This window comes from Plectropomus leopardus, chromosome 18, assembly GCF_008729295.1.
Source record: "Plectropomus leopardus isolate mb chromosome 18, YSFRI_Pleo_2.0, whole genome shotgun sequence".
Lineage (NCBI taxonomy): Eukaryota > Metazoa > Chordata > Actinopteri > Perciformes > Serranidae > Plectropomus > Plectropomus leopardus.
The window spans coordinates 12,120,726-12,148,531 of NC_056480.1; the positions used below are offsets into that span (position 1 = coordinate 12,120,726).

The window sequence follows — 27,806 nt, forward strand, 5'->3', positions numbered from 1 at the left end:
TACAATTTGATTGGTTTGTGAAGGTCTGTCTAAATAATTTGACATAACGAACAAGGGTCGACCTTTAATTCGGTGTTTATCTGATCTACCAACTGGCGCTTACTTTAGTGAGAAATCTTAATTTTTTTAAAACAATTGGCCTCTGATTCCGACAGTCTCCTCCCACAAAAATAGCACAGCTAACCTTACAGTGCTAACCTTTTTCTCTTCAACTGTGCTGGTAATGGTACTGAAGAACTTAAATGTGGTGGCCTTTGATTAAGAACTGTCACATGAACATGCACAGAGCAGGACTGTAAAACACAAGAAGACTAAGCTAAAGTTGCTGTGTGATGCATGCGTCTGGCTCTTCCAGTCCACTGCAAAGAGGAACTGGACTGAGTGTTTACCTGTAGGACAGTAAAAAAACAGAGGAAAGTGAAAATGAAATGTTTCGGATTTGGTATGAGATGCTGAACCAGTCTTTCTGAGGCTCCTGTCAGCTTGTATTGCTTATTACCTATATATTTTGGTATAAATCCCAGAGCAGATATAAGCATTTGTCCAAAATGATCCGACAGATAGAAAATGTGCAGCATTTAAAAATTGAGCAGGAGCACCTGCAGTGTGAACGTAGCCTGCGAGACGGTGAGGAGGTCCAAGTCTCCATCGTCTCCTTCACCTGCTGCAGTCCACAGAGTGTGACTGCAGCAGCATTAGCTACTAACCTGCATCATCAGTCTGTTCTGTTCCTCAGTGATGGTGATGGAGCATGTTAGCTTTGCACACACCCTCGTCTCCAAACACAGTTTGTTACGTGTAGACGCAGGAATTCCGGCAGATGGCTTCTGACTCAAAGTTGTTTGCATTGCCCTGACAGCCTCCGTACCAGAACTGGGCGCAGGCGTTGGCCTCGGGGTCGTAGTACCACCTGACTACGTACTGTCGACAGGGACCTGGGTCCAGAGACTGACGGCAGCCCTCGCCTGAAAGCACAGGAAGAGTGCAATAAATCAATTGTTCTGCTCAGACTGATAAATCGCTTCTGTCATTTCAACTCATTCAAGTTCTTTATTTGGTGTTGGGTAGTTTAGCCATTTAAAAGCTGAGCAAATTGGCCTGATTTCTTAAAAAAAAATGGGAAGAAGGCAATGAGCAATATAACAAGAAATGCTCAAAAAATAGCTTTTCTAATGCTTAGAAAATGAGTTAAAAAGAAAACTAAAACATACAATGGAAAAAAAAAGAAAAAATACAAACGAAAAAGGAAATGACCTGGAAAAAGTGCTTAAAAATGAAAAGATTATGTAACATAATTTTAGATGTGTAATTATGATAATTATGTATATAGTTTTTCCATTTTTTTGTCTTTTTAAGAAACCTTTCTTACTGACTAGTCATACCTTTCTCCCCCAGATTTCTGAAAGAAATCGCACCATTTGCTCAAGGTCCAGAGGTTTAAATACTTGTGAAAGGCATCTGAAAGCAGCTAAAGTGATGTAGCTTCAGGTTTTAAAAGGTTAATCTAAAAAAATGCTAGTTTGAAAGAAATAGGTTGATCTTTGTATTTTAAATCCAAATATACAAAGTATCTAGCAACTAAAACTGAACTATGAAATAAATGCAGTGGAGAAAAAGACACAATATCTCCCTCTGACATGCAGTGGAGCTCAAGTATTAAGTCTTATACAATTTTAACACTCCAGTAAATTACAAATATATATAAAAAAAGTGCTTTCCACCACTGAGTCTGTTCTCATTGTTTACAAATAATCATAAAATAAATATATGGACATGGTTTTCTCAAAACAGAAATCAATGTAAAGAATAAAAATGCCACCCAAAGGTAAGAAAACACTCCATCACAAATACTGGGGGGATGTTTGGTTTCCATATTAGTATTTGTTACCATTCATCTAACAAAACACTAACAAAAGGAACTTAATTGAGAAAGGGAGGCGGCATGATTTCCCAACCTAAACAAACACATGATAAACACATAAGCAGCCTTATCACAACTCCAGATTTCCCGGCATCTTTTGGTCATGGCTGTAGTACTGGTAGGTGATACACTTATCAGGAAAATCTAAATGATGAAGTCCAGTCTGATGTAAGTTACACATGTATAAAAGGCGCTGTTCATCTGCTGCTGTTCTGCTTATTTACCTGGCAGTGATGAGTCTGTCAGGGGTGGAGGAGGGCTGATCGGAGCCTGAGTGCTCTCAGGCTCATACAGCCAGTCAGTCGGAGTCTGAGGACCCACCACGGAGGTCAACCCGGGGCCTTGCGGCCCCCTGCTACCAGGAGAGGCAAAGGTGATGTCTGGCAGCTCGTTCCAGGTCTCCACCAACAGTTTAGTATCGATCAGGTTCTTGTCGGCCGGACCTGACTCGTGGGAGTGTGGCGTCGGGGCTGTTATTGTCTCCATTGGGAGTTCAACCTGGAAATTAAAGAGGGCCCTCAGATCAGACGCACTTATAGTTTAAAATATCACATAACACTGTTTCATATTTTTCAATGCAGTCATCCAGCCACTGGTAATGTCAGTATAATTTCAATAAACAATGACAAACAACATGCACAGACTAGTTTGAATGTGGTCTGTTCAGAATGGTTCGAATGCCTTAAAATAGGATCATATCTATGCTCCCAATAAGATGACTTGGTGACACCCTTACTTAAGTCAGTATTGACTATCTGAAAAGCGAATTCAATTCAATTCAATTTTATTTATAAAGCCCATTATCACAAAACACAGTTTGCCACAGAGGGCTTAACGGCATACGACATCCCTCTGCTCCCAGACCCTGACATTATGTACGAGAAAACTGGATTTAACACCCAGCTCCCCACAAAATGGACCCTTTGACAGAAATACTGAAGACAGTATTACCAAACATTGAGTCTAATTATCATTTCAATTAATTATCATTTTCAAAAATGAAATAAAAGCAGCATTACTTGTATGTTTTCGTCAATTGGGAACTCTTTGAAGCGGCTGCCATCTGGAGACTCTGGCTGGATTTCCACAGGCGGAAAGACAGAGTTTGGTAGAAATGCCATTGTGTCATCCTGCTCACAAATCTGACTCAGTATTCTGCCTTCCAGAGCTGCACGGTACCAAAACAAAGAGGTAGCATAATTAGAAAAATAATGTTACGGGTTTTATTCATCACAGAAATGACAGATATAAGAATTATAATAGTTGGGTGGATGATAACAACCAAAGTAGAACTTGTTTTGTTTTAACAAGAGTTTTTTTTTTTTTTTTTAACCATATTTAGTGCAAGTTATAGCACCCTTGACTAATGTCAACCTACTGAGTCAAACGATCATGAGATAGTAGACTATATCAACTTTGATTCTCAGCAGCATGCTGATGTCGCCAATGCTCAGCAGTGCCGTTGTGGTGTATCTGAGGTGTGAGACAACACTGATTGCTTACTGGGAAGTGTCCTGAAGTCATCTATGAGGTAGATGTGCTCTTCATCAGGATCAGAGGCAATAACGTGCATCTGAGCCTGGAACTCTTCATAGAGGGGGTCAGTCTTGTTTGCGACTCCTATTACAAACATCTCGATCCCCTGCGCGTGGGCCTGTGTTGCTGTTTCTTCAAACTGCATGACGTCACGTGGGTCAGCCTGGCCATCCGTTAAAACCACGGCCACTTTCCTAACGCCGGGCCGCGAGGCCTGGAACAGCTGATTAGCTCGATGGATGGCGCTGCCCGTGAAGGTTCCCTCGCCAAGGTAAGGCATGTTCCTGACGGCGGCTTTTACGTCTTCCTGGCTGGACTGCTGCTGCAGATTGACTACCACCATTTCTACATGGCTGTAGAGCACCACGCCAATCCGACTGGCGTCTCGGCCCACAGTCACCCGGTCGATTAGAGCATTCACAAAGTCCTTCACCAGCTCAAAGTTTTCCGGTCCCACACTCTCAGAGCTGTCTATCACGAACACCAGCTCCAGAGGACTCTCTCTGCACTTGAGACCACAGCCTGGGCAACAAATGTCCGCAATAAATAAGAATTGCAAAAAAACTGCAAGGGTGGATGCAAAAACATGAACCAAAGCTTGTCAATATGTACTATCTCTATGCATCCTATAATCCTAACTAGAGAAACAAAATACACTGCGATAGGTGTGCAAAATAAATACTAAATCATCTCAAAATTTCTGTTCTGTTTTGTTTACTTCGTTTACAACTAAACACGAGCCTACAAAAAAGACTACTACTGACTGAAGATTAAACTGCTGCAAAACATGATCAGCATGATGTAATTTACCACAGATATCTCTTATAATCCTGATGACTTCTTCTCTCTGTGCACAGAAAAAAAGATGAAAAAAGTGTTGAAACATTTTAAAGTTAATTTATAAAGCTCAGTGTCATTTGTGTCAGTCACTTCACTCACTGTCAGTCCCGGTTCTCCCTTTTCTCCAGGCCTCCCCTGTAAGATTAAACTCACATTAGGAGGAAGAATGATTACAAAGTACCGGGCTAATTTATAAAGGATGAGTACATGGTGATTTTATGTAATGATAGCTCAGATCCATTTGGCTAAACTGGTATCTGCCAACATTCTTTACAAACTTTCTTATCTATTTTCCTAAAATCTGCTGAAAAACTGATCAGTAACAGGAAAGTTTTAGCCTTCTATGGACCGATATCTCCAAAAGTCAGCAACTTACTCCAAGGCGATCTAGACTGATAAGTAGTACCACAGGTAAAAGAAAAAATATGTATTTGTAATTGATTTTCGGGGTGAACAGTGCCTTAAAAAGGGGACCTAATTAGAAATCGGTTTTGGACCAGATGATAAACTGATGATCGTACTGGCTGTAAAATGACAAATTTTGAAATGCATTTTATATATTTTCCCCAATAAGGAAATTTACACCAGAAAGCATCCTTTATAGGTTTGATTATACATGAAGTGAAGAACACATCAGACATCAAATAACAGCTGAAAAACAAACCATTCTCAGAAAAATGTGATTGACAGATATTTTTGAAACTGACTAAAGAGATTTTTAATGTCATGTTTTACAAGACAGGACATGTTATATTACCATCTGTCCGGTAGATCCAGGCTCTCCATGGTCTCCTTTGTCTCCTTTCTTTCCCCTGTCTCCAGGAATGCCTCTGTCACCCTGTGTGTGTGTGTGTGTGTGTGTGTGTGTGTGTGTGTGTGTGTGTGTGTGTGTGGAAACACTGTTATCATTAGAGCAAACTTGGATCACTGGTAATTGGAGGAGATTTATCACAGGCCATGCAACAACTGACATGTAGCTGTATTGGTCGTACCTTCTCCCCTGGAAGGCCATCCCCTGGTGCGCCCCGAGGGCCCATTGGCCCCTGAAACCCAGGCTCTCCCTAAGAAAAAAGATGGTTGAACTGGTGACAAGAGTTTTATCAATAGAATTATCTTTAAATCCACAGACTGACTGATTTTATTTAACAGCACAGGCTAATAACTTAAGAGGGGACAGCGTTCATCGTTGCAGCACAAGATAACTCATTAATGTGCTCAGCTCCACCATAGCTGGGTGCTGAATCCTGAAAAACAAGAACCGACCTCATCCTTGGTGAACAACATGATACAGCTGAGATACATCTGTGAACCCCTAGTATTGAATGGCACCGTACCAGCCTTGGCAAGTGTTTTTATTGCTTACCTTTGGTCCCTGGATGCCCTCCCCTGGAGGCCCCAGCAACCCTGGTGGACCAGGCTGCCCTGCAGAGCCCTGGTGATAAAATACACGACCGCTGTTGTCAAGTTGTATAGCTGATGTCACTATTATCACAAATTTCATCACAATACTACCGTATATATCACTTCTTTGGACATTGATAAAATATTTGCTGATATCACAATGTCTGCCAATATGTGATATGATTTTGATCTGATTCAATTCAGGGACCTGAAATTGATAGGAGATGATATCAGTAAATATCTAATATCTAAAAAAAAGGCGCACCTTAAAGATGACGATATGTGTTGAATATTTTCCAGTGGTGTAGTGTAACAAAGTATTATTACTTTGTTAGAGTACTTCAGTGTTTTTGGGAGTATCTGTACTTTAGTTGATTTTTTTCTATTTCTGTCAACTCGCACTTTTACTCCACTACATTTCCCCTACGCGTCTTACATCTTACTATAAAAGAGGAAAGGAAGGGAGAAAGGAAGGACAGAAATTTAATTTTGCTTTCCATACTTGAGTAAATTTAATATCATAAAACTACTTTAATGCTTAAGTACAGTAAATATCAAATACTTTGAGGCTTTTTACTAGAGTGATATTTTTAAAGGTGACTATAACTTCTACCAAAGTCATTTTCTGGTAAGATATCTGTACTTTACTCAAGTATGGCTTTCAGGTACTTCATCCACCACTGATGTTTTTACTTTGCATCGATGATATTTGGTCATTGAATCAATGTATAAATTGAGATCCATGTATCGTTACACCCCTTGTCATTATGCTATGCAGCGGAAATGGTTTATTAGAACAGTAGAAATTGTTTAACTCCCTTCGTACTGTTATACACACTGACCTTGGGTCCATAAAGTCCAATTCCAGGAGGACCAGATGGTCCCGGCACACCTGGCAAGCCTCTGTCACCCTGACAGACAAAACAAAGTTGGACTAAAAATACTTACTACTTATACACACCTTACACACTTTTTGTTTTTATCCTTTTTAGCATTTTTGTCTTTGTGTCATCGACACTCAACATAAGTCAGCATTCCCTGTTCATTCACGGCCTGCTTTAAATCTCACAAACATATCAACATTTATGAGGAGGCCATATGATTTTTGCTTTGTTGGTGTGGAGGCTGTTCAGCGGTGCCTCACCTTAGGTCCAGGTAGTCCTTTCCCTTCAGGTCCCATCTCTCCTGGCAGTCCTGGTAAGCCAGGCAGTCCCTAATGATCAGGAAAATATGTCCAAACCTGTCATTCTTATACTTTGTATGAGAGGATAATTCATTTGTACTCCTCATTTCTGACAAATGTTTCCTCTCACCTGTGGTCCTGGGATACCATCTCCCTTCATTCCTGGTGGTCCAACAGGTCCAGTATTTCCTCTGTTGCCCTGAAGGAGAAATGGGAGAACAGTCAAAATACTGAGAGGGACAAACAGTAAGAAAACACTGTTGTATCTACCTGTGAGCATGAAATATATATTGACATGCAATTGGGTATATTGAACATATGCGATATGACTCTGACCTCAAAGATGCAATCACGACATCTTGGGGAAAGCAATATGGTGTAATTTATTGATATGGCGATTATATTCTGTGTTCATGTTACCTTCGGCCCAATGATTCCCACTCCAGGTTCTCCAACAGGTCCAGCTGGTCCTATCGGCCCAGGATCTCCCTGTTAAGTCAAATGTAACTACTAATCCACTACGATTGCTCATATTTTAAGCAAACAATTGATATATTTGTACACACCCTGCAACTTGTGTTTGGCATCATATATCAGGATACAACAAACACAGTTTTGGTAAACAGATAAGTTTCTTCGTGACCTTTCTGACTTTGTTGGATTCACTCTAGAAATGTCACCCATCACTTGAGGACAGGACTAAGCTCATCAATCAGGATTTCAGTTTCAGTGTGTGTGTGTGTGTCTAACGTTACTGATTGTTGCGCGTGCCAGGGGTTGTTGCCTGTGTTTTTTTTCTCTTTCTTTTGCTCTCTCTCATGTTTGTGCGTGTGTGTTTGTATCCTCCTCCGTGTGGCGTCCTTTTATGTGTTTGGCTGCTCTCTGAACCTCGTTGTGTGTGTGCGGCTGTAACATTGATTAACTGGCTGTAATCACCTTTGGTCCTGGTAAGCCACGCCCAGCAGCTCCAGGTAGGCCCATCATTCCTTGACTCCCAGGCTCTCCCTGAACAATAAAATGACATAAAGGTGACAGCAGACAAATACAGTATGTGTGTCAAGACGTTATATTCAAATCAAATATTTGTCATGAATACAAAAGGTTTTGTTCTCAGTTTGTTCTCAGAAAGAAGCTTTCCACCAGAGCAGGTTCTTGAGCAATCTTTTGAAGTAAAGCTGCTGGTGTTGCAGGAGATCCTTTTTTCCAGTGTACATTATCAAAATCTGATAATTTAAATGAATATAAATAAATATTTATCCATACATAAATATAAATATCTAAAAATAAGTAAATATTTGCTAAAGATTTGTGTGTTTTGCATTGCACATTATACTAATGCATATCTCATTTTGCATTATACTACACCATACTAAATGTAACTGTTATACTGCCTTAACACATCATATGCTATATTTGTATTTATACTTTGCTGTATTAATACAGGCAACATTCAGTATCATTACTAATTATGGTATATATTATTCTGGTGTATACTGTTTACAAACTACTGAATTGTTGCTAATAATAATATCATAGCCCCTAGGCTCCCAGTTCATATTTTTCTTACTTCCACTTTTACATTAGATGTACTGTATATACAATGCCTCTTATTTTAAAACATCCATGTTTTATTTTTTACTTCTCTCCTTTTCTGTTCTCATTGCTGTCTTTGGGGTGCAGCAACGCCTTAGTTTATCTTATCTGAACCTGTATTTAACTTACCTTGGCTCCAGCCTGGTCCAACAGGGCCTGGAGACCCTGAGAGTCCCCTTGGTCCACGGTCACCTCTGTCTCCCTGTGGAAAAACACATGCACATGACGTCTAACATCTCAGTGGTGTCGTAAACCAATTAAGCACCACCACACTCACAAACACATACATGTATTCTCACATAATGACAGTAGAAACCTCATGAAACGAAATATTGTGAGCAACACAAGAGTTAAACAGCCAAGAAGATTTACTGCCAGGGAGATTTAAATGCTTTGGACTCTGAACTTTCTGATGTTTTCAGTCTCTACCAGTTCATACTGTTTTATGTTCACATTGTTATGCGTCTGGAAATGCTGCCTATCAACAGGGGAATCTTCTCTGTAGGATTATGACTTGATATTGTATTGAGTTTCTTTCTATCATTTCGCTAATGTCGGGTATATAAACAATATGAATATGGGTTTCATATGCTAGGATAGACGAAGTCCTTTTAAAGAAAGTCGTCAGCTCTGTCTTGAGACTGAGACATTGTAAAGGATATAAATGCATGCAAAAACTGACATGAACAAAAGAACTAAAAAGGTACGCAAAAACTGCAGAGAACTGTTTAATTGCCAGTTACACTCAAAGTGCCACCTTTTGGGTGGGGACTTTGTTTTGCCTCTAGGGCTGAGGTGATGGTAGCACCAGTGTTACATCATCCACAAGTTAAGAAGCAGAACACAGGGAGCTTTACTTCGGTCATGAGGAGCTGAAGTGTCTGAGACAAACTGAAACCACACTAACACATTTACCATCATGCGACAACTTCACTGCTAATTTCTTCTCTGCACTGATGCACTGATCGCCAACACCAGTCTGCTCCGAGCACACCATCAACCATCACTCCATCACACACTCACAATACACACACTACACACTCAGTGGGCTGGTGTGATGGAAATCCTGGAGCTTTCTCAGTGGATATACGCCATAAAACTGCGAATCATGAAAACCTTGTACGTGGTGCTTTAAAAGGTTATAGTATATTGAATTTAAAAGGTATCTCCGCTCTGAAAGGTAAATAAAACTAAATACATTAATCCAATAAATCAACTATGCATGCAGGCTACATTCATAAATCATTGAAGCCATGATCAGTACAGGGATGTAAATATGTACCTAACCACTTACTATTTACATACCTGCCTTTATGCAACATGCATGTTCAAACTATAATGTATGCCTCTGCCAGACAACTTACATGCCTGTCTGTCCAGACCCATATATAGTAAGGATACTGAAGAAATGTAATAACTGTGCATTTTTAACCCTTTTAAAACTAAGCAAATTGGCTGGATTTCTTTCAAAAACATGGGAAGAGGGCAATGTGCATCTTAAGAAGACATGACAAATTGGCAAGAAATTAGTAAAAAGTACAAGAGAATTGCCTGAATAAAAGCATAACAAGTAAATAAATAAAAAAAATGACAATAAAAAATGACCTGAAACAAAAATGGTTTTAAAAATTATTTGAAAGAATGATCATAATCTTTTAAAGTATAATTATGATTGTTATAAATATAGTTCTATGAACATTTGTTCCTAGATTTTTAAAAATCAATTTTCTAGATCTACTAATTTCTTGTTATGTGCATTTCTTACAAATCACTCATTGCCCCATTTTTTCTCCATGTTTTAAAAAATAATTCAAACCAAGTTGCTCAGGGTTCAAAGGTTTAAATGCTTGGAAAATCCAGGTTTCAAAGGGATAAGTGGAATGGACATTATCAATATACTTACATGTATGATTACAAAGAACTGATAGAGAGCTTCATCTCATGGTTGAACGACAATCACCTAAAGCTCAAAATAATTACCAGAGGAACACGGTAGAACACAGAGTTGCAGCCAGTAGTAGACAGGAGACAACACTTTAAATATGGATGTTGCTGCAAAGAAGCTTTATATTCTAAAACGCCGATGCCTCACACACATCTTTAACTCTGCAGCACAGAGATCTGCACAACTCTACACAGTTTCCAGGTGGACCAGTGTCATCAATTCAACATCTGACCAGATGTCTCACCTTCTGTTCCTGAGTTATGGCGTTGAATAATGACAGACAACGTCACAATGACGTTGACCTTTGACTTTTTGGATATAAAATGTCATCACTTCATCATTTACCTAATTAGACATTTGAGTAAAATGTTGTCATTATTAGTGTATAAATTCTTGAGTTTACTGCCCATTGACATTTGTTCATGTTGAAACAAAAATCAGGATATCCTCTGGTGGCTGATTACCTTTTCTCCAGGGATGCCTTTCCCCGCTGCTCCCTCTAGGCCTCGCAGACCAGGTAATCCCATCTCTCCCTAGATTAAACAGCATATCACAGTACACGACAGCATTAAACAAAGCAACATTTTCAAGTGAATCACAAGCGAGTTTGTGTGTAGAAAGAGCAAGAAGCAACGACCATTTGGTAACTCGCCCAGCATGTTTGGGACATTTTGGGGACATTTTTCTCTTTTTAAAAAATTCTTATTAACATCTAATAATTTCTCTCTTGCCAAGTTGCATGTCGCCTTTATTTTTTTTCAGCAACTTTTCAACAAAACTTATGTCTTCCAAAGTTTCCAAAGGTTAAACAATAATGAGAATGAATAATGACTGCACATGTCAAAATACAGACAGTAGTGAACAGGTTTTTGGGTACTTCAATATCTGAATTGCACTCAGTCCAGATTGGACAATGTCAATTTACAAAATGTGACCTTTGACCTCCAGTAACTGTCTCACCTTAGGCCCAACAGCTCCATCCTCACCAGGAATGCCAGGTATCCCAGCAGCTCCATCAGGCCCTGGCTCCCCCTGGAAACCAAACACAAACACTTCTGGATCCCACTGTGCATTTTATTAAACGTGCTTTATTCAAGTGGAGTTTGGTCGCCGTACCTTTGGTCCTGGTTCACCGACACCCCTCTCTCCCTGAAGTCCTGGCTCTCCGGGGAAACCCTGATCACCCTGGGAAGTAATACAAATGACTGACTGGAAGTCTCATCAGATGACAACTGAAGGTGCAACAGGTGTTTTAGTGCTACATGGTTGGTGTCAGTTAATCTCATATTTTGAAGGCCCAGTGTGTCGAATTTATGAGGAAATTTTAGCAGATATGGAGAATAATACAATAAGAATGTCTTATTTAATAACATGAAAATATGAGTTGTGTTTTGTTTGAGTTATAATCAGTTTATGTCTACAAAGGCAGCAGGTCCTCATTTATGGAGATCACCATGCTGCAGTAGCCCAGAACGGATGAACCAAACTCTGGCTCGGGATAAGGCCATTCACGTTTTCGTGTTGGCCACTGTAGTTAGAAGCCCCTCTGTGAAGAGCAAAGCCAGAAGCACGAATATGCTTAATTCAGTATTTTTACCAGTTTAAATCATGTCTGTTTATTTTGAAGAGGAAGAAACCTCTACGAACAGAAATCTCCTGAACAAAGAACACTAAAGGACTTTTATCCTAACCACTACATGTCGCTAAATCTCCTTACATTTTACACACTCTTCTTATGAGATTTTGCATCCTAAAGGGAAAGATTATGATGAAATCCAGGTATTAAACTGGCGCTAAATACCATCGCAAAAGAATTACCCTAAGGTTTATGCATATCCATCAGAGTTTGCAGACTGACTTCTTGGTTTGACCTACTACTTACTGTAGATGAGGGAACTGACAGTTTTACGATGCAATCAGAGATTATTAAGACATTTTGGGAGCACTCAGGATTTCAGTTTCACTTAAAAATCAAGTGATTCAGATAAATCTGACTGCTCTTTGTATATAATTGTCAAATCATATGAGTGCTTGTTTGTTGCCACTTTGGAGCTATATTTTTTAGTGATTTCACTGGTGAGTAAATGCCACATATTAACATATTTTGTTTAATAATAACCTCTTACTAAATATTATTTTGCTCTCTCTGTAATGGAGTAATTCGTATGTCTCTGAAATCCAAATTTACTTCTTACTACATACTAGATCATATTGGGAATGATAAAAGGACATGAGGCATGTCTATAATCCCTTCCCAGCCTCTGTAAAGGCCTAAATTCCTTGCCTGTACCCACTCATTTCTTTGTGGCAAAGAAAGTTTACTATTTTAGTATTTTTAACAATGCAAGTTTTGCTTTGCAGCAGCCACTGTGACCACAGGTACTTAAGTACAATTCTGAGGTACTTGCATTTCACTTACTGGTGCCAACTCCACAAACAGCACTAAACAACAGCAACGGTGCTGACAGAGCTAATGGTGTTAACCAGGGTGGAAGTGGAGGATGGGTGTTATGCTTCCCCAATGACACTGTCCCCTATATCAGCGGTAACGGCCGTAGGAGCACAGTGTAAAGAGGCGGTGATAAGCTACACACATTCACTAACAAACACACACGGCCAGACCAGCTCGCAACAACAAACAACACGTTCTCATCCCAGGTCATCACATATTGCCACTTTGAAGTGGGCTTCTGCGTCTACATATTATGCTCTGGGTTTCCCTCAGCGTCTGCTATAGACATTCAAGGATGCCGCTACCGTGACGTCAACACAAGCACATAGTTTGATTGATGACAACAACAGCACATGGAGACCATCTCCAGGAGGTCAAGAAATGCACGTGCTGGCATGGATGGTTAGGATTTGGTGAAGGAGGCACATGGTGAGGTGTAGAAAAAAACCCCATCATGTTCAAATGGGAAGCGAGCACATGAAAGTCCGGGGTTTGTTGGACCCATCCACCTCCCCTCCCACCTGCCCTATATTACATTGTTAGTGGCAGTGTTTCAACCTGATGCCGTCCAGTGGCTGCTGGTGTCACAATCGTACACCAATAACACTGTCAAAGTGGCAGTATTTTAAAATTTTGGAATGAGAACAGACTGCAACAAACCACAGAGAAGCTCGGTAAAACACACACAGAGGTAACGTGACATCGTTCTCTGTTCAAGACGCTGTTACTCCACTATATATTTACATTGTAAATATTGATTTGCTGCTATGTTAATACTCTGAATGTTGCATACAAAACCTGAGACCGTCCTGCTTAAAACAGAGAGTTCCCGAAAGTTGATATTTGTTCTCTTATGTGATTAAAGTTTTAAAAAAGGAAAAGAAAATCAACCTTTTGGCACCTTGTGGGCTCCATAGATCACTTTACCCAACATTGACTACCATAAACTACTGGTCTTATTTCTTTCACATTTCACACAATCTTGCTTTAAAGGAACGTATTTTTCTGTATATTTTCCTTTCTCATAAATATCAGATATATTTATTAACTAATGTCTGTTTAATGTATCACTCATTCCTTTTAATACCATGAATGCCACAGTGTCAGCTTTCTAACACTAACTGCTACTGACCTTTGGTCCAACTATACCCAGGCCAGGGGGTCCTCTGGGACCAGAGGGCCCAGCTGGCCCTTGGTCTCCCTAAAGCCAGAGAGAAACATCAGAATTTAAAATATAGCTAAACAAATAAAGGCTGAATGTGAGGAGCAAATTCCTAACATTTTTATTAGCCTTGCCTTTTCTCCTTGCACGCCTGCCCCTGGAAACCCCACCAAGCCTGGCAGCCCCGGGGCTCCTATGTTTCCCTGAGGGTCAGACAGGTGAGAGGTCAGACAGGTCATCCTTTACAGCATCACAGGTTTATTACTATACATGTGTCTGCAATCCCACCTATGTTTCACATTTAACCATACCTTATCACCTTTGTACCCAACTCCTGGAGGCCCACGGCTGCCCTTAGGACCCTCATACCCCCGGTCACCCTGCAAGAGACACACTGGGAGAGTTAAGAAAACAGGGAGGCCTAAAGAAAGAAAATATCAAATTGGCATTTTAAGCTTAAAAACCATACAACCATAATCTAAATGACACATTTCTTTTTCTTTTTTTACTTCATTAATTACATGTCACAGGCTATTGGAGCCGTTGCGTTTGAATACCTCCCACATAAATTCTCATTAGGTGGTTTTCTGATTTTCTAAATGTATGTTCCAGTTTAAAAATAAAACAGAAATTTAAAATTAGATTTTTCCCCCTCTATGCTCTTAAAGATTTTATATGCCACAACTCATATTTTGTTAGAAAATTTTGACTGTTTTGGGAAAAGTCTATCCCTGTTCATTGAAGTGTGTCTTAAATAAAGGATAAATAATTGTAATTGTAAGTAATTGTAGTGAGCCCGCCTTTTGTGGAACTGACCTTGGGCCCTGGAAGACCCTCACCCGGAAATCCTGGTGATCCTTGCATCCCTGGTGGCCCTGCTGGACCCTAAACACATCAACAGAAAGATAATGAATCTAAAATCCTGATTTAACAGACACTGCAGTTCAGGAGCAATCGTATACCAGAAGTACTATGATGTTCACACAGCAATAAAACCACGCCACTTTCTGGAAAAACTGCTGCACTGCCACGGTACCTTATGTTTTAAAGAGTCTGTTAAAAAAAAAAAATCTTAACCCAAAATTTAGCTGCCTAGAAAAAAAATCTCTACCCAAAAATTAGCCGCCTAGAAAGTTTATTTATTTGTTTATTTATTTTTACACTACTACCACCCCAACAAAGGAAATAAATGGAGGTATGTAGCTTGTTTGTGCTCAAAGTATTGAAAACTTACATTTGAAAACTCTACAACAACACGTCTCTCTTCAGAAAAAAAAAAACCTTCAGCCGTCATCATCATTCAGTTCGTGGGCTCTATTTGGACATTAATGGAAATAGCATGTTGTAGTTATATTTTTAATTTTTTTTCATGTGTTGAGCATTATATTAATATAATAGAATCTTTTCACCATTGTACTGAATGGATGGCAAAAATTCTAAAGACGAACGTCTCCGCAGATAAAAAAAAAAAATTGTGGAACGATCACTTTGCATTAGGGACTACTTCTTTTTTGTGTGTTTTTATCTGAGTGGTCTGGCCCTTTAAATTGATTTTTATGGAAGCAAAGTGAGGTCATAATAATTTGAATTTTGTAAGAAACTGAATTGTGAACAGAAAAAAAACAAAAAAGTGAAATGTATACTGCAGTAAACTTAATGTTAAAATTAAAATACCACTGAATGGCATTGAAATATTTCACTTCCAAAGCCATCTGTCTGACTTTGTATGAAAAGTGTAATTCAAGCAACCCCATTCAATTTTCTCAAATTGAGTGATTAAAATTAAGATAGAAAAACTGCATTTTAAAGAATGTAATTTAAAAAGGAAGATTCATGGTTTCCAGAGTAGAATATTTCAGTGCAATAAATTCATCTTTAAGTGTTCAGTGGTGGTTAATTCAGTTTTTACAGTCTACAGTTGTTTATAAAACAACTGGCTAACATGTCTCTGTCCCAAAAAATAAACAAAAATCACCAATGCATATTGAAAAAATGGACTGATGGCATATTATATTGGCTAGAAAAGCCAATGCTGTAGATGCACTTAGTTTTGTGAACTCACCAGCGACCCTGGTTCACCCATACCCATCGGTCCAGGGGGTCCTGGTCTTCCTTGGTTCCCTTTGTCACCCTGACAATAAAGTTTACAGATTAGAGATCAATCAAAAAGTACACAGGAGACACACTGGCCTTCCCATAGAGAGGAAGGTAAGAAAATGTTTCTTAATAAATTAAATACCAAACTTAATGTACCTTAGGACCAGGGAACCCTATGCCGTTATCGCCTGGAGGTCCAGCTGCACCTCTCAGTCCTCGGTCCCCCTTTAAGGGGAGAGCAAAAGACTTACAGATTTGCCAACAGATTTATTTGATATATTTGAAATTTGACCGCCAGTGTTCTTACTTTAGATCCAGGTGTCCCTTCTGGACCCTGGTCTCCAGATGCTCCTCTGGATCCCTGAGACAGAAGCAAAACAGGAATGGGCAAGTAAACACATGATTCCATGATTAACCAGAAAAGATTAAATAATTAAAAAAAATACAAGCTCTACCATTTTTACCATGAACTAGTCAATATTGTTGCTATCTCTTGACAAAGATATATTACTTCAGATCTCGGGGCTGGGCATGTTTTAATGTACCTGTTTATCATGCATGAAAGATACATTTAAGAGTGCGGAGCTGGTTGGTGAGCTGGGCCCGCCCTCTGCTGGAAACGAAGAGGAGAATGACTGGAGTGTATGAATGTCTGCTCTACAGGAAGACTACAGATTTTCAACATCATATCCTGAACTGAAATTAACCACATATGCTTATGTTTCAGGGACAGGGATATTAGATTGTCAAAACTGTCAGGGCTTCTGTCAGATGGCCAATTTATCAATTTGTAAAGCCAATTAAGGTTAATTTATTATACGTTATGAATATTTGTACAGTCATAATATGGTGATGTATGTTTTTTCAATTTTGTTTCTATTTCAAAACAATCAAAGCTTTTAAATAAATTACTATGCTATGCATTACCCACAATAGCACACAAGATTGACTATGATAGATGCAAGTTGATTATTATGTTAAATATTCAACATTTTCATTTCATACAATCTAAACTAATTCTTGTGTTTTTTAGTGTGGCAGTTATGTTCGTTACATTCAAAGAATAAAGTTTTTCACAGTTTTGAGGGTTATTTTGAGGGGGTTTTGTCACAATTTTCCCCAAGCGATTTTCAGTGTCAGACACTTCACATCCTGTATCCTGACTATTTTTATGCATTAATATGTGTTTTTTTAATCCAAGCCCTCTGTTACTCTCATCATGAATGTAAAGGAAAAAAGAGTTAATAATATTTAACAGTTGCATCAGTTATATTAAGGATTAAGACCTCATCCTCGATTCGCATTCTGACTGGTTACATCAGCAACATACTAACTAATATTTACTATACAGTGATTTTAAGAGAGCACAACAAAAAGTCTAAGTCATAAAAGTCTAAAAAATAACTAGTTTCTGATAACTCCTTGGACTACTGTATATATTCAAATTAATTCAGATGGAAGTGGTGGGAATAATGGGATAAGTTGTATGTGAAATATAGAGTGAAAGATGTAACCTTGGAGTTAATGTGTATTTTCGGACATATTTCGATTTATGAAGAAAAAAAATAAATTTAAATTACCAGATAATAATTTGGAGGCCCCCTGCAGTAACTCTGAGGGACTAGGGATCACGGACCCCTTGTTGAAGACCCAGGAACTAGACCATTTTTGTTATAATCCTGAATTGTACTGAGGGGCTAAACTTGTTTTTTTGGACTGAAGCTCCAGGCAAAAATGTGCTTAAGAAAATGGAGTGCAAAAAAGATGTGATTAGTAAATGGGCCCAAATATGCTAAAAAAAAATTTTCCCAGCTGTTTAACGAGCGGTGGATACTGATACTGTGATGGTGTATACTTTGGTACTCCAGGTTTATGAATACATTTTGAGTGTGTGTTTAGGTACATTTCATGGGAACTGGAGACGGATCAGAAAGACGTGAAACCTAATGACAATCTGACGAAAGCTGCTGTTGTTCTACCGATGCTGAAGGGGGCAATAAGCATTTAAGAAGAGAGGGAATGGATAACATGTGCCCAAATCCTAATCCTTTGGGACAACGTCTGCTCAAAGACTACAACCAAACATTGCAAGCTTGGATTCCCCGCTTTGGAAAGGCTACATTAGGAGGGGGATAAGACCTAATCCACAGCTCACATTCCACAAGTGCAGAGCAGGAGATGGACTCAGAGTGTGTAGCTTTCACTGCCGCAATGATTGTTTCAGCGCGGATGTGGGGGGACACAGGAATCTTTCAATTTGACCACACACACCCATTCAGGTATGAAGGCTCCTACGCAAAGAGTTATGAATTTTTACATTAAAATTTGTCTTTCTTTCTTCAGTGTACTGTTTGATAGCAACATCAGCCTTTAAATGAAATGTAAAATATCAAAGGTTGTTGCCATTTTTAAGTTTGCACACCTACACCAACACTGAATGACCCTGAAATTCTAGTCAACTACTTTGAATAGATGTGAACAACACACTTTGTTGGTCGTTCCTTACAATGATATAGATTCTTGAAAATTAACGTATTCACTTTCTTTATGAGAGTGGGATAAGAAGAACCATATCAATCCCACCTCTATGTGTTAAATACAGAGCTGGAGTCAGGATGCGGTTTGCCTAGTTTAGCATATAGACAAGAAGTAGTGGTAAACAGCTAGCCAGGTTTTGTCCAAAGTAGGGATTTCTCGATCAAACAAACATCTCAAACATCAGACCTCAAGGCATTTTTTGACTGATGGGGAACGCGAATAGTTGGGCTTATAGAGAGATTTAATCCTTTGATTTAAGTCAGCTGTTTCATAGGTGTTTTTAATGCACAGCAACAGAGAACGTACCGCTCAGCTGTCACTGTTACTGTTACCCTTTGCTAAACTACCGTATGTGCAATAGCAGCGGCTGAGCCCTGCCCACCACAAAACACCACACACCATAAACAGAAACGCAGCATGACACTGTTCATTTAGGCTACATTATTTACCAAAGTTAGAAGCACTTGTTTCATTTCAGCTCAGTGTGAGATCCTCCCATTTTGCCTTCAGCTACAGCGTATGTCATTTCTCTGCCCTGCTCAGAGAAACTTCACTTTTTTCCCTGTTCAAGGGATCTTTTGAAGGAGTTTTTCCATATCCCCTGTGAAGGTTCAAAGACAGAGGGATACTGTATGTTGTAAAGCCCTCTGAGGTTAATTGTAATTTGCAGTAATGGCCTTCATAAATAAAATTGACTTGACTTGATTTAAAATAGCAACAGACAGCAGGGCAGAGCTTACTGCAACCTCACTCGACACAATTTAACATGCGCAAGCAAAAAGCCAATGTGGCCTACGTATTAATGAAGCATAGTCCATCCAAAAGATGTGTGGACATCAAAAATAAACACACAAGAGAATACAGTTCATTCAAGTAACTCAGACACATGCTGCATTGAAGCAACAAACACTGGAGAATACTCATTTAAAGGGACAGGGCCAAAAAGATTAAAAGGGAGCATTTGTAATTTTATATTTTATTTTGTAAAAAAAACCAAAACAATAATAATAACAATAATAGGCTAAGGCATTGCAGACCTATTCATTTATTCATATCATCAAGTATGGGTTATATATTGGATTGATTTTAATATCTTTAAGATACGCACTGTGCAGCAGTATTATCTAGGAAATTAGAAGTATCTGATTGGTAACAGCAGATACTCAAAATAAATGACTTGGATAAGGGTTGGGGGCAAAAAATATGATTGGGACATCTTCAGTATAAAGTTTATTAACATATCTTTCAACACTTCTACAGCTTTCTAATTCACATAGCCATTCACTCGTTTTCACATCGGCCACTGTAGTTCTCCTATTTGCTTGGCAAACAGGAGAAGTTTCAGTTGGTTGTAATCTGCAGTCACACCACTAGGTGCAACTAAATTCTACACACTAGACCTGTATTTGTCACCAAAATCACTCCTTGAATATTTTTGGATTTCACAGAGCATCAGATTAGTGTTCAAAGTGAGGAAAGACAAATAAAAAGTTCAGAAACTTCACCTGCTCTCCTCTTGGTCCTCTAGGGCCTGAAGGTCCTTCTGCACCCTAAGGAAAGACATCAGTATAGCCCTAGTATTATTATATATACATACAGCTCTTGGCCACAGAGAATAAGCCAAAATGTTGTTTAAATAAAAAAAAAAAAAAGAAACCTACTTGTTCTCCTTTTTTACCAGGGGCACCACATTCACCCTGCTCTCCCTAGAAAATACAGCCAGGTAAGTGAAGCTCAAAGTTGAAAACTGAGCCAAGTCAAACCATCTGACACTGATGATACCGTCTGCAAGCTATGTTGTGATGAAACTATAACAACTTGCAATGTATGTGTGTAAATCAAACTTAAAAAGCCAAGAAATAGTTAGAAATCCTGTTTACATGGATTTGGCAGTGGCAATTCATCATAGATGCAACTAGGGGATAAAAAATAGGCAATATTAATAATAAAAATAGTAATACATACCTTTTCTCCTTTGCTTCCATGTCGACCCTATAAAAAATGAAATGAAATTCGGCTTAAACTTGTATATGAGACAGTTGTCCGCCAACCATAACGCCACTGATATAAACAGACTGATACAATGTGATAATTAGTAAGCTTCAGAGGTACTTCAACGCATTATGTTAAACTAACTAGTTGCCTCAAGGACTTGATTCATCTTCATCATTCTTGGAAAGAAAGCAAAAAAGTATGTTTCCCAAAATGTTACAATAAGTTTGAAAGAGATATAATCTGAAAACTGAGAAGAGATTTAAAGGCTCAGTATGCAGTATTAACAACATTAATACAGCAGCAAACCGTTACTTGTCATAGCTGAAACTAAGTTAGCGGCTAGCATTAAAGTTGTTTCCCCCCTCTCTGCCAAATAGGGCCACTTGTGGCTCCAAAAAGGCAAGATGGCCAAAATATTGACGCCTCAAAATGGGAGTCAATAAACCAATGAGTGACGTTACTATGTCCTTTATTTTATGCAGTTTATGGTTTATCACTGTTAGCTCTGTAAGCGCTGTTGCCGTTATTCAACGCTTTTTACCTATGTTAGCCCCATTAGCTGTTAGCTGCCGGCTCAGCCACCTCTATGATGAGAACTGTTTCCAGACATCTCATCTGCTCTGAATGTGACATAGAGCCCCTTTAAAGCTACTATTGCCTGGTAAATTGGTAAATATACTGCATCGTTTAACCATACTGTGTTTAAATGGTAATAAACTGTAAGGAGAGGGTCATTATCATCCATTTGGAGCTCCCTCTATGCATCTCAAATCAGAATAATGACCAAATACCAGACTCTGATACTCAGATTTTCAGCTTGACAGGGGAAGGGAAGGGAAATATCCGATGATTACCTCAAGGCCCTCCATTCCTGGACGTCCATTAATGCCAGGTTCCCCCTACAGTGACCGAGCCCAGACAAAACAGCACATCAAACATCACTTCATGGATTCTTTTTGTTACCAGCACTGGATTACGGAGACAATAGAGACTTACACGAGATCCCTTTGGACCTGGAGCTCCATCAGACCCCGGCTCGCCTGGTTTCCCCTGGATGAAAGAAAAGGGAGAGATTGTGCCGAATGAGAATATTTGGGCCCCTTTTTAGTTTGGACTCTGTGTATGCACAAGCAAAGGTGAGATGGGGCATTCTCAGGGCGACCTGTCTGTAACCCCGGTCCAATATAAACCTCCACCTCGGTGCAGCAGGTTCTCAGATCTTCTCGGCCAGTGTGTTTGCTCATGTTTAATCTTCCGTCGTTGACCTTTGCTTCTTTCCACAGGCCTCTCTACCAGTGAAAACAGCCCTTTCAGCTGGCCCCTGCACCACCTGCTACACTTACATTGTGGGAAACAATTCCTGCTCTTTCACATCTTTTCCCTGTAGTGCTTTGGAGGCAGGCCAGACGCACCTGCTGGTGGAGGCCACCAGCCCTGGTCCTGACTGAGGCCAGGAGAATCCCCCACTATTCAGGGATAACAGGCCACTGTGTGAGGCTTACTGAGCTCTGTGTGGCTGAGGAAGTGACTGTCAACCTGAAGCCAGCAGACCACAGACACTCAGCTTGCTTTGCCCTGGAGGCCACTTTTGCAAAATGACATGAGACCGGGGGGCCAGTTAATAAAAACACATTTTAAATTAATATAGAAATAATTAGCTCTGTCACTTTTTTGATTAACAAGCACTTTCGACCGAATCACGGTGTTTATTTACAATAAATTCTTGGTAGAAAACCGCCGCATTATGTACATATGGTCAAATGGTGCTAAGCAAACTCTGCATTTTAGTTTTATGCCACCTAAAAAACAGCTCATCAAAAAAAAAATCAACATTAGTTTAACTATACACTGTATTTATAATACTTTCACCGCTTTACCTCGGTATAAAAATACCAGACTCCACTGAGAAAAACAGCCATTTGACACCACCAAACGGCGGACTTGCTGAACTACCGCTGCCTGGATCAGCTATTATGTGAGGTAGAGCAGAGCAAGTATTCAAATATAATGTACACTTAAACTGATATAGATTTTTTAGGTGGCTGAAATATGTTTAAAGTGATGACCTTTAAATTAATATTTCTGGGAAAAGACACACAGATAGAGTAATACAATAGATATTAGCACATACAGACTGGTTAATAAGCAATGACTATATAAAGATGGACAAAACATCTCCACTTTCTCCCACTGTGCGAAAAAAGCAAAATTATTCACAAAACAGCAAATGCCAGCTTGTGCTGGTGATGCCATTTGGAGTCTGAGTCTATGCAGTAGCAATCACCGCTATGGAGTTACTACCGTCTGACCAATCCAGCCAGCACCAAACTTATCAGAAAAACAAATACTTGAACATACATCAGTGTAAACTGCCTAAAATGACAGAGATCATCTTTGGAAAAAAACTTCTTTGACATGTACTTTAAATTTTTTGTTTGGCCCATGTCCCATCCACTAACATGAAGGGGTGGACTTTATGACTTGCACTGCAACCAGCGACCTAAGGGGCGCCCGAGATGTTTGCCTTCACCTGTGGGGAGCTTTGATGTCGTCCATCTTCATAATACTGTCTATGTTACGAAGTAGAACAGCATGTTTAGAAAAGCACAATTTAAAAAGGAAAACGATAATACACTCACCGTACTTCCAGGGTGACCCCTGTCCCCCCTCTCACACAGACAGGTCTTTGGCTGTGGGCACTGAAATAAAGACATGGGGAAAAGACAAACACAATGACTATCAATGGGATTTAGATCCAAAGAAAAAAAGAATAAAAGGTAAAACGAAAATAAAGAAGTTAGAAGAAACAAGGATGAGAAAATTCTGCTCCTTTAATTTATGTTAACAAAAATAATTTTGTCTATGTTTTTTTAAAATCATTTTTGTCACAAGTAACTTGTATTTTGCTGATTATTTCATTTGTAAATTTGCTTTATGCATCTATACAATAGTATCAAAGGACAAGATTGTGTTTGAAATATAATAAAACAGAAAACAGTCATGGTGATAGTTTTAAAAAACTCAGAGTACTTACCCCAGTTTTGACAATTGTGTTCTGAAAGAAAATAGAAGACAGACAGTTAGACAGTTCATAGTCCAAACCTGCAGAAACCATGAACAATACAATTTAGAGGTACTTACTTGTCATATCCAGTCATTATATGCAACTCTGAGGGCTTTCAGCATTAATGCATTAATTGCAATACATAACTTATCTTTGGCCACATTCCTGTCTTTAACAGGCTGTACCGGGCTGAGTTTTAAACTTACCTTTTCAACTTAAAATTCCAAAGTTAGGCTAAACTTTGCCGATGTAAAAACGGCATGGCCATTTCACAGGGGTCCCTTGACCTCCGACCTCTAGATATCTGAATGAAAATGGGTTTTATGAGTACCCATGAGTCTCCCTTTTACAGACCTGCCTTCTTTATGCTGGTCCCATGCAGTGTTTTGCTGTCATTTGATTCCTAATCAAGACAATAGTTAAGACTTTTTTCAAGTGGAGTTATATGGAATACTTATCCAGAGACAGTATATTACAAACAGTAGATGTTGGTCAGTTAGAAGAAGAAGGCTGACATGGAAGCTAAGCAGTCTACTGCTTGGAGGGGTCAGCAACAAAATGCATTTTAGCCACCTGAAAAAAGTCCCACCTAAAAAACTTTATATTAGTTTAAGTGCACGTGATATTGAGAGTATGTTCACTGCTTTACCTTATTGTCAGACAGTGATTTCTAATGGGAAAATGAAGCCATTATGTTGCTCTCTTTCGAAGCCAGACTCAATGGAGAAAAACGGTGATTTAACATCACTGACGCTGCTCGTCTACTGCTGCCTCAATCAGTTATTTTGTTAGCAGTACTGTGTGACTTTGGTGTTTAAAAGTGTTAGTTTGGAGTAACTATAGGCACAAACTAACTAACTGATCAAGGCAGCAGTAGGCCAGCAGCTCCTGTGTTCATTGAGCTCAAATGACTCTTTTCTCAGTGGAGTCTGGCTTTGACTGGGAGCATAGAGGGGTACTGAAGCCATTAACGTCTTCACTGTCAAAACAGCGGTGAAAATACTCACAATAAAGTGTATACATAAACTGATGTTGATTATTTTAGGTGGACTTATTTAGATGGTAATAATGGACTACACTTACATAGCGCAGCGTATATTTTCTACTCTTCTGACCACTAAAAGCACTTTTACAAGACATGATATTCACATTTACCCATTCACACACACATTTGCACACTGGTGGCCGAGGCTACCGTACAAGGTGCCATCTGCTAATCAGTAACCACTCACGCACTCACACTCCAATGGTGTAGCATCAGGCAATTAAGGGTTCAGTATCTTGAACCAAAGATACTTCAAAATGTTGACTGGAGGGGCTGGGGATTGGACCGCCGACCCACCGATTAGAGGACGAACCGCTCTGCCTCTGTAGGTGGCCACAGTACATTTTGTTGCTAACCCCAATTCCCAGTAATACATTGCTTAGCTTTAGTGGCGGCACTCCAGCCTGCTTCTCCAAAGTGGGGTGTGCCACCTGTCATCTGTATGTAATTCACTGACAATGGATAAGTCCCACATACAAGCCCAATTCAAAAAAATGAATGTTCGTAGATTTGTAAGTGCAGCATCACCAGTGAAGCTTCAGATGAAAACTTATAAAACAGATGCAACCTTAATGCAGATGTGTGACTAACCAGTTCATTGAAGAGTCTGTCATCCAGCTGGCTGTCGGTGAGGCTGAGGACGTGCTGCTGCGGGGGGGCGCTAGCTATGGATCGTAGTTTTGTACTCGTGGGCTCGTCCCTGGGCATGCCCGACAGCCTGATGGTGAACACCCTGATGTTCTGCTGTTTGGCCTCAGCAGCAGCTGTTACGGCACTGGGGCTGCGCGGGTGGTCCGTTCCATCAGTCATCAGCAGCGCCACCCTCAGGCTGCTGGAGGAAGTCTCTTGGCTGAACACCTTTGTGGCGTTAGTAATGGCGTAGGCGGTGTAGGTTCCGTGGCCGATGAAGGTCATGGAGGCCACCCGACTCTGGAAGACGTCCACGTCCTGCCAGTCTCTGAAATTGTGCTCCACTGACACAGTGCTGCTGTACTGCAGAGCGGCCAGGCGCAGTCGCAGACGCCAGCCAGCCGACTGGAGCCGCATCAGTTTAGTGCTGAAGCGCAGGATGAAGTCCTTCTGTCGCTCAAACAGCAGAGATTTGGCTTTTTCTGAGCTGTCCACAATGAACATGATCTCCACCGGGCAGATCAGGGCTAAACAGGAGCAAAGACACAACACGCATATGTTCTAATGGCAACCGTTTAAAGAAGTTTTAAGCAGTTGGTGCAGTGCAAATGTTAAAACTTCTGTAACTAACTTCTATCGGATTATCTGTGAGAGGTGTGCCATATCATATCGTTCACGACAATGCCGGTATAATTTGTAATATGATGAGAAAAATCCATATTGTGATAATGGCAACATTTTGACTTGTTGGTATAATGACGTCATGTAGTAGCAGAGTGCAACAAGCATGGCTGAAAAGGAGATTGCTCTGCAGTGGAGGAAGTGACTTGTGTGAAAAACTGGAGCAATTATAGTAGTGTGGTATCAGCGGCGTTTTTAGGTCTAGGAGTCTGACGATACAGCCCTGAATGTTTTATGAACAGCTACAGACTTTTCAGACTTTTTGCAACTTACTTCCCCAAGTAAAGTCAATTACCAGCTTCTGTGGTTGAAAATAACTGAATCATCAACTCAAACATTTAGGATTTTTTCAATAGAGAAGGAAATCGCGAATTAGGTCCAAAAAAAGAGATCTTGATAGCTATTGATTATCTGCTATTGTCATGGTGACTCTTTTCACTTTGAGAAATTGTTGTTGCATTTGTACCAAGAAGAGGCTCAGTTCTTCTCCTTTACGTTTTTTGTATGTGCTAAATTAACTTAAATAACCTCAACTTCTACATTTTTTGCTTTTTTCACAGTTTTCAGGATCTCTTTTTCCTATTCAGTCTACCTCATGGTTCTAAGTTGATCTCAAGACTAGCCTTCAAGTTCTGCTGTAAGACTGTACAACCAGTACTGCTCTCAATAGACCATACACACCAACTGGACCTGCGATTGATATAAAAGTTTGTTAAGTGTTTAGTTTGCACCTTGTTTTTTTTTTACTATTGCACCTTGTTTGTTACCATTTATATTGTTCTTTTTACTTCTTTATCTGGTTCATCTGTCATCGATCTCATTAAAACCTTGCTCTAGTGAGCTTGTGCCCTTTTGTCACTGAACAAAGCATTGTGGCATGCTCTACCCATGATGCTTATTTCAGTGTCAAAAGGGCTTAAGCTCGCTTAGACCCTTTTGGCAAAGACCAGAACCCCAGTTTACTGTTCTTTTTTTTCTTCACTTTCTTTTAATTACAAACTATGTGTCATCATTTCAGTTGTGTCCTTTACTCATAAACGCCTTGCATGGCACTTACGCCCCTTTGGCTCCAAAAGTTTAACACTTAACGCACATAAACACACACACTTAGCATGTACAAAAAGATACAAAGATAGAAGACAGAAGATAAATTCAGATTACGTAAGACTCGAAATCATCAGACCTGAGTCAGTGACCCCTGGATAACCTTTGCATGAGCACTGCATCTTCGAACAAGGTGATAAACATCACTGACACATTTCATGGCTGTTTACAACACTTACTTTTGGCCTCACTAACGATGACCTGGTTATCATCTCTCTGTCCTTTCCTCCTTCTGTTTTGGCATCTGGTCGGGCTTGACAGGACCAAAGTCAGGATCAAAACCTTTAGGAGCCACTGCATGATCATTGTTCAGTCCAGCTTCTCAGCCTGGAAGAATGTAGAGGATATTATTGCAGCATTAGTGATAAATGATGCTACTGTAGGGCTTAATATTGGTCAGCATCAGTCCTTTGATGCAGCATCACTTAAATCCACGCAAAGTCACTAGTAGCCATGATTTCACATGGACACAAGAGGGAGACAAGCCTGCAGCGACAACTCTCACATGAATTCCTTGAGCATCTGAGGCAGGGTTACAGGTCACACAGCTCAGCTATCTGCTCCCTGTTATAGCTGAGGTCACACTTTATAATCACAGCTGTTTGACATTATCACCATG

General features: G+C 39.7%; 1 protein-coding gene across 1 annotated transcript; it reads right to left on the reverse strand.

Annotated features, from left to right (window-relative positions):
* Nucleotides 1-792: 792 nt before the first annotated feature.
* On the reverse strand, nt 793-27,493 carry col28a1a (collagen, type XXVIII, alpha 1a). Its single transcript, XM_042506871.1, is given in 35 exon segments — nt 793-965; nt 2,146-2,419; nt 2,941-3,089; nt 3,425-3,979; nt 4,268-4,304; nt 4,397-4,432; nt 5,055-5,135; nt 5,290-5,358; nt 5,661-5,729; nt 6,541-6,609; nt 6,843-6,911; nt 7,012-7,080; nt 7,302-7,370; nt 7,818-7,886; nt 8,604-8,615; nt 8,617-8,676; nt 10,884-10,952; nt 11,380-11,451; nt 11,536-11,604; nt 14,004-14,072; nt 14,168-14,236; nt 14,345-14,413; nt 14,850-14,918; nt 16,096-16,164; nt 16,287-16,355; nt 16,438-16,491; nt 20,174-20,218; nt 20,330-20,374; nt 20,634-20,660; nt 21,518-21,562; nt 21,660-21,713; nt 23,303-23,362; nt 23,698-23,718; nt 25,364-25,929; nt 27,367-27,493. Coding segments are annotated over 35 exon segments (3,528 nt in total).
* Nucleotides 27,494-27,806: the final 313 nt, after the last annotated feature.